The 10,857-nt window shown below is 46.0% G+C and overlaps 1 protein-coding gene across 1 annotated transcript; it reads left to right on the plus strand.

The window, feature by feature from the left end:
• The first annotated feature begins 928 nt into the window (after positions 1 to 928).
• On the plus strand, positions 929 to 5,843 carry LOC121917011 (mediator of RNA polymerase II transcription subunit 13-like). Its single transcript, XM_042442603.1, has 5 exons — positions 929 to 1,375; positions 2,097 to 2,313; positions 3,045 to 3,236; positions 3,799 to 4,022; positions 5,807 to 5,843. Exons 1-5 carry the CDS (start codon positions 1,086 to 1,088, stop codon positions 5,841 to 5,843), a joined length of 960 nt encoding a protein of 319 aa, XP_042298537.1. The 5' UTR covers positions 929 to 1,085.
• The last annotated feature ends 5,014 nt before the right edge of the window (positions 5,844 to 10,857 follow it).

Consider the following 10,857-nt stretch of genomic DNA (forward strand, 5'->3'; position numbering starts at 1 on the left):
ATCTAGGAGTCCAAGTAGACCACAGATTGAACAGGAGTCAACAGTGCGATGCGGCAGCTAACAAGGCCAATGCAATTTTAGGCTGCATCAATAGAAGTATAGTGTCTAGATCAAGGGAAGTCATAGTGCCACTCTATTCTGCTTTGGTCAGGCCCCACCTGGAATATTGTGTGCAGTTCTGGGCGCCACAGTTCAAAAAAGACATTGAGAAACTGCAGCGTGTCCAAAGGAGGGCGACTAAAATGGTGAAGGGTCTGGAAACCATGCCCTATGAGGAACGCCTTAGGGAGCTGGGGATGTTTAGCCTGGAGAAAAGAAGGTTAAGAGGTGATATGATAGCCCTGTTTAAATATTTGAAGGGATGTTATATTAAGGAGGGAGCAAGCTTGTTTTCTGCTGCTCCAGAGAACAGGACCCGAAGCAATGGATGCAAGCTCCAGGAAAAGAGATTAGGAGATAATTCCTGACAGTAAGGGCTGTTCGACAGTGGAACAAACTCCCTTGAAGTGTAGTGGAGTCTCCCTCCTTGGAGGTCTTCAAACGGAGGCTGGATGGCCATCTGTCAATGGGGATGCTTTGATTTGGATTTCCTGCATGGCAGGGGGTTGGACTGGATGGCTCTTGCGGTCTCTTCCAACTCTATGATTCTATGATTATGGCCTGCCAGTTTCAGTAGCCTGTGAGCTTTTAACAGTCTAGTGGGGTTCCAACTATAACATCCCAACTATCAGTCATTACAGGGACCCTTTCTATGTTTTCTCATGTTAAATAAAATGATTGAGTTTTATGGAGCACAGCGGTGGGTGAGTTTGGAGTATACGGTCCATTTATAGAGAGGGCAAAGTAATGAAAATCACAGCACTGATCCTCAGACTGAATCAACACAATATTAATTTTCCTGTGCCATTTTCCCCTCCTCTTTCTTTCAAGGTCCTTACCTTGCTACACAGCCATTGGACAATTCCTTGCTTTCTCAGTCCAACCTAGTTCCCCCCGCAAGCCATCCTGCATCGACCCAGCCTCCGGTGGCAGGCAGCTCCACCCCATCATCAACCCCATCATCCACCGCCAGCACCGCCGTAGCAATGAACTCAAGCAGCTCCATCCCTTCCACCGCTACCACTGCCAACTCTACCTTGACCACAACTGCCACTTCGTCCTCCTCTTCCAGCATGGGCAGTGGGATGCCGGCAAGCAAACCTTCCTCATTCCCGCCATTTGGCAGCATGAACAATGCCACCCCCTCGTCCCTTTCCACGCAGCCCGCAACGGTCCAGAATGGGCAGGCTGGGACGCAGCCGCAACAGCAAGCAGCTGGGATACCTGGGGAAGCCCCCTCTCTCCCCGCACAGCCGCACCCAGAGGTTTCCGAGAGGTAATGTAGTAGCAGAGATTTATTTCCACGGTGCTTTTCGGATTGATAGGTTCCACTCTTTTTATACCTCACCTTTGCTTCAAAGAGTTCAGGGCGGTTTGCACATTGCTACTTATTGTCATAAATCAGCAGTGACTTATGGTGACCCTATGAATGAGAGATCTCCAAGGCATTTGTCATCAGCAGCCTTGTTAAGATCTTGCAAACTCAGGGCCACAGCTTCCTACAGCTTCTATTGTAATCCGCTTTGATTCCCCAGGGAAAAGCCTAATATAAATATATTATTATTATTATTATTATTATTATTATTATTATTATTATTATTTGATTGAGTCAATCCATCCGAAATGTGGTCTTCCTCTTTTCCTACTTCCTTCCACTCTTTCTGGCATTATTGCTTTTTCCAGTGTGTCATATTATCTCAAGACATGTCCAAAGTACAATAGCTTAATATAATCATTTTGGCTTCTAGGCTTAATTTGCTCAAAGGCCCATTTTATTTGGCTTGTTGTTTGGCAATCCGGAGTATCCTTACAGATCTCCTCCAGCTTTACTTTTGATCCTCTCCCTGTGGTTACTACCCAAAGGTGCTAAATTGGGGAGCTGTAGTAAAAAAAGAACATACTGATGCCAAGCTGTTTTCACACCTTACTTGAATGCAAGAGAGGTACTTTTTCTGTGTCTCACAGCCGTTCTCTTTTTCTTTGCAACCTGCTTCCAGCACTATGGAGCGTGACAAAGTGGGGATCCCCACTGACGGCGATTCGCACGCGGTCACTTACCCGCCGGCCATCGTTGTCTACATCGTCGATCCTTTCACGTACGAGAAGAAAGAGGAGAGCAGCTCCTCCAACGTGTGGACTCTTGGCCTTCTCCGCTGCTTTCTAGAAATGATCCAAAATCTTCCTCCCCACATCAGAAACATTGTTTCTGTTCAGGTGAGTGAGCAGACGGAAAGGAAACCTGCCTGTCACCCTATATGTATTTGTGCAGGAGATCCTGGAAATGTGACTACTTTCTGTTGATCAAACCGGTGGGTCCACTGTTGCTTGGCCTCATTCAGTGGGTATGTCTATTTGGGACTAACCAGTAGTACTCAAGCCAAGGAGCCTTTATAAAGGCTGCAGCCAATCTCACCGTGGAATTTTCCCGTTTTGTCAGTTTATGGGTTTATATGCTATAAAATGGTAAGAGAGCATGTGGGGTCTGAAGGCATCTGCTTGCAAATTTCATCTTCTGATAGGATGGAGATTTTATCATTATTGCCAGGGAGATGGGGCAGTGGAAACGGTGGCTGAAGGTTGATCTTATACCTGAAGGGTTAGAGAGAACTGAACCCATGAACAGTGGAAGTCTGTCCTGTGCTCTTGTAGGAGTCATAGGAGTAATTGTAAAGGAGAGAAAATCTCCATTCTAGCTTGCACTAGGTTATTGTTTGTGCACACATCCCATTTTCGGTTGGGGAGCCTTTCCCCAGCTTGAAAAAAGTTACTTTTTGGACAACAACTAAGAATCCAACAGGACAGCATACAAGTCCAGAAATGTCACTTTCCAAGCTTTGGTTCTTTTGTGTCCAGATCCACAAGTCGAAGCCATAGCAGTATTCTAGCGTTAAGTCAGTACTGGTTAACATAAACTGTTTCTTTCCCTCTCTTCCCGGCCCTCTCAGCTCGTTCCTTGTCAGTATCTGTTACAACCTGTCAAGAATGAAGACAGACACATCTACACTCAGCATCTGAAGTCGTTGGCGTTCTCAGCCTTCACGCAGTGCCGCAGACCGCTCCCCACGTCAACCAATGTGAAAACGTTAACCGGGTTTGGCCCAGGCTTAGCAATGGAAATGGCACTCAGAAGTCCTGAGGTGAGTGTTGCAAAGAGGAAAACTTTATGAATTGGAGTTGGGGTGGAGAAATATCCATCAGGGTGAGGTATTAATAATGTACACACCGGGACCCCACACTCCACTTGCTGTGGAAGATGTTCTGTGCAGGTTTTCCAGAAACCTCTGGCACATGCGCTGCAATTTGGGGAAGGAAAGAAACTGCAAACATGCTCTTTCCGTCATCTGACCCTTAAGTTAGTTTTGCTGCGACATTTCAGACGTTTCTTAATTTGACAAAATATGAGAATACAGTGCAACATGCCCTAGTTGATGCTCTGCCATAACCTTCAGTGCGCTTGGTTTATGTACCCTGCTTGTGTCAGGACTCCCATACCACACTTGGATCATTTGAGGAATTGGTAGTGAAAAGTAGTAGACATAATAGATATAACAGAGTAATATTTGTGTGTGAGAGAGAGATGGAGAGAGAGAGAGAGAGAGAGAGAGAGAGAGAGAGAGAGAGAGAATATATCTCATACAATATGGGACAAATAATACAAGGTTTTTCCATTCTTCTACCCTCTCTGTTTCAATTTCACAGAGACCGGAGTGTATCAAGCTATATGCGCCGCCTTTCATATTGGCTCCTGTCAAAGATAAACAGACCGAGCTGGGAGAAACATTTGGGGAGGCTGGGCAGAAATACAACGTGCTTTTCGTGGGTTACTGTCTTTCCCACGATCAACGGTGGCTTCTTGCGTCATGCACAGATATGTATGGAGAACTCTTGGAAACATGCATCATTAACATTGATGTACCAAACAGGTAAGAATGTAGATGTTGTCCTCTTCCTTTTGGTATCCCCTTTCTCTTTTGCATTCTCCTTTTACATTGTAAACCTAGACTGCAAGGACTTGTTTAGATTCTAAGTTCATACAGGACCTGATGCCTTTGAGGCACATAGTAGAGGCCATTTAAATAAGATGTAGGTTATGTCATGTTTTTACTGTTTGGATCGTGTGTCTTTGAATCATAGAAGAGTGATAGAATCATAGAGTTGGAAGTGACCACAATGGCCATCCAGTGCAGACCCTGCCATGTAGGAACGCAAAATCACCCCCGTCCAACAGATAGCCATACAACCTCTGTTTAAAAAACCCCAACGGAGGAGAGTGTACCATCCTCCAAGGGAGTATATTCCACCGTCAAACAGCTCTTACTGTTAGGAAGTTCTTCCTAATGTTATGGTGGAATCTCTTTCCCTGGAGCTTGCATCCATTGCTCTGAGTCCTGTTCTCTGGAGAAGCAGAAAACAAGCTTGCTCCATCCTCAGTGTGACTCCCCTTCAAATCTTTAAAAGAGATAAGGGCTTGATTATAATGACATTGTCACGACTTGTAATCTATGGCCCCTTACGACAGGCCAAAATAAAGCTGTTTCGGGTCACTTTGGAGGTATGCTGTTAAAATATACATGCTACTAAGAGCCTGGAAGCCACACCAAAGCCACAATCCAGTCCTAAGGACTTGTGCACAGCTTTGGTAGCTTCTGGACTTTAAGACACGGCATCATGTAAACAGCATCAACTCCAAAGTGACCCGAAGCAGCTTTATTTTGGCTGTCTGTATAGGCCTATTTTCTTTTAGCAGCTGTTTTGGGTTGCGTTTTTAAAAACTTTAATGTGCACCAGCCTAAGATGGGCTCTCTATTTGTGTGAGAATTGAGCCTTAGGCTCTGGGCCACAATAAACAACAATACCCAGGTTCCCTCGCACTCCCTCGCCGAAAAACCACCCACCCAAACCCAATCAGAATATATTTGTTTAGTTTTGTAGAAACTAAATAGTAAAGCGGTATCAAACGGATTATTTCTGCAGTGTGTTTTGGGCCTCTGAAGATTAACACCTCTCCTCAGTCCATTTCCCTGTTGCATATTCCCCGACTGAGTACCTTTTTTTGGAACCTAACCTCCGCAGGAACAAACCCGTTCTCTTGGCTAGAGATTGACCAGCACAATACATGAATGGAATTCACATCTGAAAAGTGTGTCTCGGTATTTGGCAACCCCAAATGGGCTTGGCTGCTGTTAAGCGCACTTGCGGCCCCCGAGCGTGTCGGTTGGCGGGCCTGCGCCCTCTGAATTGGAGCCGTGTCCACCGTCTGTGCTTTGTGTGGCACCGCTGGCACTAAACAAACACTAGACACAAAAAGCCTGCCTATTATGAAGCCTGAGATGAGGCATAAGGGGCAGCTCCCTGCGCATCAGCCGTGTATCCCAGATTTCCACTTAGGTACTCATGTTCGCATTCAAGGCATTGAAAGATGAATGCTCTCTGCTCACTCTTTTGGTCCGAGGGGAGTGTGACAAACTATAGGAGCAAGCCTTTCATTTCGTATTGAACAAGGTAATTCAGAAATAGGTTTTATTCCTCCCCTTGCTTTTTTGCCTTACTAGTTATATTTTACCCAATAATCATAATGTCATCCAATATTTCCATTGCTGGCACATGGGATTCTTGTGAAACTGATTGTTTAAGGTCCCCATCAACCCTTGGCTTCTGGCTTTTGCCAGCCCTTTTATGTCATTTCCCCTTGGTTTTCACCTTTTAGGTACCCATTTGTGTTGGCTGCTCTGGTGCCAGCTTAGTTATGGGCCTCACCAACTCTTCCTAAATTGAATGATTTCAGCCCTATGCTGGAACTAAAAGGATAACGATGCAAGTTCTGTCTTCATTAGCTTCTATACTATCAAAACGGATCAGTGTTCAAATCCTCTCTCGGCCATGGAAACCCATTGGGTAACCTTAGTCAAGTCACACTCTCACAACCTTGGAAGAGCCTTCGACTTCACTATGGTTTTTACTTGTGAGACCAGTTCTTCTAGGAATCTCTAGGTCCTCCAGGGCAACTCTGTGGCCAACGTCCAACGACACTGACCATAGAACTGCCTGGAGGAGCTACAAAGCCTAGTGAGTCTCTCTCTAGATCTCTAGGCCTCCAGGGCAACTCTGTGGCACGTCCACAACCTGACCATGAACTTCGCTGGAGGAGCTACAAAGGCCTAGTAGAGTATTCTCCTAGGATCTCTAGGTCCTCCAGGGCAACTCTGTGGTCAACGTCCGACAGACACTGACCATGAACTGCTCTGGAGGAGCTACAAAGGCCTAGTAGAGTATTCTCCTAGGAATCTCTAGGTCCTCCAGGGCAACTCTGTGGTCAACGTCCGACAGATACTGACCATAGAACTGCGCTGGAGGAGCTACAAAGGCCTAGTAGAGTATTCTCTCTAGGAATCTCTAGGTCCTCCAGGGCAATCTGGTGTCAACGCCGACAGACACTGACCATAGAACTTCCTTAATGAGCTACAAAGCCTAGTAGTAGTATTCTCTCTAGGAATCTCTAGGCTTCAGTGCAAATTTTATTAAGTTGACCATAGAGTTGCACTAGGACCTAATATTCCTAGAGAGAACATATGAATCAAATCTGTGATAACCAAAGCGCCAATTGGAGGTGAGTGTGACTATTTTTAATGGTGTAAGCCGCCACGGAGTCCCACCTTGGGAGAAAGGTGGGATTAAATAATAATAATAATATATAATAATAATAATAGTATAGAGTATTATAGTAGTTATTTATAACCTGCTCTCCCTGTGTTGGATCAATGTGGGTAACAGCATATGTTTAGCCTGGAGAAGAGAGGTTAAGAGTGAATATGATATGCCCTGTTTAATATTTGAAAGGATGGTTCATATTGAGGGGGGAAAGCTTGTTTTTCTGCTGCTCCAGAGAACGGACCTGGAGCAATGGATCAAGCTCAGGAAAAGAGGAGGAACTTCCCTGAAGTGAGCTGTTCGACAGTGTAACAAACTCCCTCAGGTGTAGTGGAGTCTCCTCCCTGGAGTCTCAAACAGAGGCTGGATGCCCTCTGTCGGGGATGTTTTGATTTGGATTTCCTGCATGGCAGGGTTGACTGGATGACCTTGTGGTCTCTTCAACTCTATGATCTTGATAAAAAGATGGAACAATAAAATCAATAAGCACAGAAATTTATGCTTTGCCCTTTTTGTTAAGTTGGACATAATAAGTATATACCGTTGTTAAGAATAGTGAAGTTGTGTCCACATTGATCCACAGGTGGTGAATGAGGAGAGTGTGCTGCATTAAGGAGTGGAGAAAATGCCTTCTAGAACATGACTAAAGCCTCTGCGTCACTACCTGGAAAATTACTTGGCTCTGTCCAGATGGGCCCTTTCGGCACGTCACGATCTAAGGTTGCCTTGGGGCGCGCGTGCACAGCCCGCAACCCTAGCATCTGCACGTGCCACAGTTCGCAGCGCCATACATACAACGATTATGTCGCAGCTGTGCCGCCTCTAAACGGCATGCGAGCTGTGACGTAACGCGCATCTTTGCGCTTTGTCACTGCAAACAGGAGCTCCTTCTTGCTGTGCACAGCGCCACACAATTTGTATGCTGCGGCGCTCCTGCGCACAGAGAGAGGCCCAATGAGGTGCCTCTTTTGGCGGTCTGTACCCCGCCTAAGTGTTCAGTCTTTCCAGAAGAGTTTAGTTCATCCAGGATGTCTCTCTGTGTAATACATGAGTGCGCCACAATTTAAAAACATGATTAAAAGTTATTTCCAAAATGTTGGTCGAACCTCCCCCCCTCAAAATAATCACGCATTAATTTGTGGCTTCAGGCACTTTTGAAGGTTCTTGCAACTTAATCTCATTAGGTCCTTTTGTGCCCCGAGGCAAAGTAATTGGCTTTCTCCTTTTTGCAAGAACGGGGACTCCTTACGTTTGATCATATTTTTTGCAGTTAGGTTGTGAGAGCCGGGCCTCTCCATTCCTCGAACGGCGAGGGGTCCGGTTCCCTTTGTGCGCTGTTGGTTCTCTATTATGGAGAGGCTGCGCTCATCGGAGGCTGATGGACCCCCCACGGAAAGCACCGAGATTTTGCTTGTGTGCGCCAGATATTATTAGTCGGGCCGAGTTTTCCTGAAATTCGTTCTTCCTGCAGACACCAACTTGGGCAAACAAAGTTTTAATAAAGAGCTTATGCAGGGCTGACTGCGCTGCTTTTCATAAAGGACGCCTTTCTCTGAAGGCTGAGCTAACCCTTCTGGGGCGAGTGGCGGTCAAGGGATGGCAGGACTGGCGATTTATATGCCTCTTGATTCCAGGTTGACAACTTTTAACTTGTCACAGGCTTTTCTTCCTCTTCGTGATGACTCTGCTTGGAAGGTTGCAATAACACTCGGGAGTGGTTGCTGGGACACTCCCTCGGCGAGTTTGCAGCATCGAGGGAGGAGGTTGAACTCGGGTTACTCAAGCTGCTGCTGCCCAATCCAAAACATGAACACTGACAAGCAGGCCTCATTCAGCAGCCAAGACTTCATCTTTGATGATCTGTTTATGCTTTTGTGGTGTCCATAATCCCAGCATTAGTTCAGATGGCCATGAATTTTGCTACAATCAGAGATAGCCGTGTTTGTCTTACGTAAAGAATCTCTGGAGCACCTTGATACTAACTGAAATGAAAAGGTTGGCAGCATGAGCTTTCGTAGACCTCCAGTCTACCTCCTCAGATGCATTACAGTGAGCCCACAACATATGCGGGCTCCCATCCAGGCTTTCAGCATACACTGAACGCGGCGCAATGTAAATGATCGTGCGGGCCTGTGGTGCCATGTGCATGCTCTGCATTATTCAATGGGGCGTGAGACATACATAATTTCCCCCTACATGGGTGGTGGTGGTCCAGAAAAGGATCCTTCGTAAGAAAAGGGAAGGATATACGTACTATTGTCAAATGCATCTGAGGAAATAGACTGAAGTCTATGAAAGCTCATGAGTTTTGCTGTTGGTATGCGACCCTCATAGAGATACTTAGCTCAGTGCTTCTCAAACTTCGTCCTCCAGATGTTTGACTTCACTCCAGAAGCCTCGCCAGCTTGGCCAGCAGTCGGGAATTCTGGGAGCTGAGGTCCAAAACATCTGAAGAACAAAGTTTGGGAAACACTGGCTTAGCTGGTAAATGCCTCTTTGTGTCTAATGCTCATCTTTTGATGAAGGGAATGACCCAGAGGATTCCACCATCACTTGAATGCAGGATGTTAGGGCCTTCGAGTCTTGCCTTGGCTCACTAGCCGAATACTTGCGCTCTGTCGACCCTTGTCCCAAGCTCTCTGTGCTGTCTGATGGCGCGGGTGATGTGTTATGTGTATGAGAAAGAGATACATGAGAGAGAGGAGATCATGTTGAGTTTTGGAGTTGGTAGGAACTCTGGGTTGGTTTGACCTTCCTCAGAGCTTACCAGGACAGCAAACTAAACTTGCTACTCCTCTGTGCAACAGGTATGATGGTCTCACCTTACTGAGCTATTAAGCAGGTGGAAAACGTTTGAAGAAAGGTGGGATCTGTACGCTGTTGGGTATCCTGTACACCGGGGTGTGGACTGGGGTGTGGACGTACCTTTGGACTTGCGCACGATCTGCACAGTGCCGGTGTACTAAATAATGACCCGACCGGAGGTTGTTTAGTGATGAACATGTAAATCCTGCATTGAAACAGCTTCATGGGGGACTAGTCGATTCAGAGTGTTGGTTATGATGTTAAACACCCTATATGGCTTTAGTCCGGACTGTGTGACAACATGTGTCTATGATAGCTTTATGTCTCCATTTGAACCTGCTTGATCTTCGGAGAGGGCTTTCTCTCTGTCCTATCTCTGTCTCCCTCAGTTGAAGCCTCTTTTTTTCTTTTCTTCCTTTTTGCAGGCAGCCTTTTTAACTACTATCAGTCACGTTGGTTGCCATATGGGGAGAAAGTAGAATATAAAATAAATGGATAAATACATTAATCATGAATGAATGATCAATGGTCCCTGTGTCCCATGATTGTGTCCATGTCTTTCACTCTTCTGTTGAGACATTTGCGTTTTTTATATTCTCAAGGCAACGGCTGGTTTTTCCATAGATGGAGTGCCACGTCGTTTAAGTTGAACATTGGACACGTTCTAGGGAACACGGTTCAAATCCCCACTTAGCTGTGGAAACCCCTGGGTAGCCATGGTCAAGCCACACTCAGCCTCAGAGGAAGACAAAGGACAGCCCCCTTGAACAAATCTTGCCAAGAAAACCCGTTGATAGGTTCGCCTTAGGGTTGCATAAGTCCAAAACTCACTTGAAGGCGCACAGCAATACGCATCCGGGAACGGTTGTTATAGGTCATACCCACTTTAACTGCCAACAGCCACTTGGCAGTCCTTCTGGCAGGTTGAGAACCATGGCGTTTGTGCCTTGAGGAGATACTGGAAAAATTATTCCTTGCAGCTGGTTCTCAAGAAAGCAAAGGCACTCTATTCTGTTATACGTGGCCCTTCAATTGTGGATTTGACTTTTGCAGGTTTGATTTTTGCCTTTTTGATTCATATTTCCTTCTCAGGACTCTCCAGTCCTTCAGTGCAACTCTGCCAGAAGTTGTCTCATAGAGTTTTAGGTCCTCCAGCATGATCTATGATCAGCCTCTGGCAGATGTTGACCACAGGGTTACACTGGATGACCTAGAGCAGGGGTGACCCTTTTACAGACGCAGTGCCCAAACTGCAACCCAGACCCCACTTATTTATTGCAAAGTTGCCACTCCCTCTGGCTTTTA

Source organism: Sceloporus undulatus, chromosome 11, assembly GCF_019175285.1.
Source record: "Sceloporus undulatus isolate JIND9_A2432 ecotype Alabama chromosome 11, SceUnd_v1.1, whole genome shotgun sequence".
NCBI classification, from domain to species: domain Eukaryota; kingdom Metazoa; phylum Chordata; class Lepidosauria; order Squamata; family Phrynosomatidae; genus Sceloporus; species Sceloporus undulatus.

Coding starts and splice junctions, on each gene's coding strand:
- LOC121917011 (XM_042442603.1), top strand. CDS start 1,086: ATGAACTCAAGCAGCTCCATCCCTTCCACCGCTACCACTGCCAACTCT. Junction 1,376..2,096: donor CACCCAGAGGTTTCCGAGAG/GTAATGTAGTAG, acceptor ACCTGCTTCCAG/CACTATGGAGCGTGACAAAG. Junction 2,314..3,044: donor GAAACATTGTTTCTGTTCAG/GTGAGTGAGCAG, acceptor CGGCCCTCTCAG/CTCGTTCCTTGTCAGTATCT.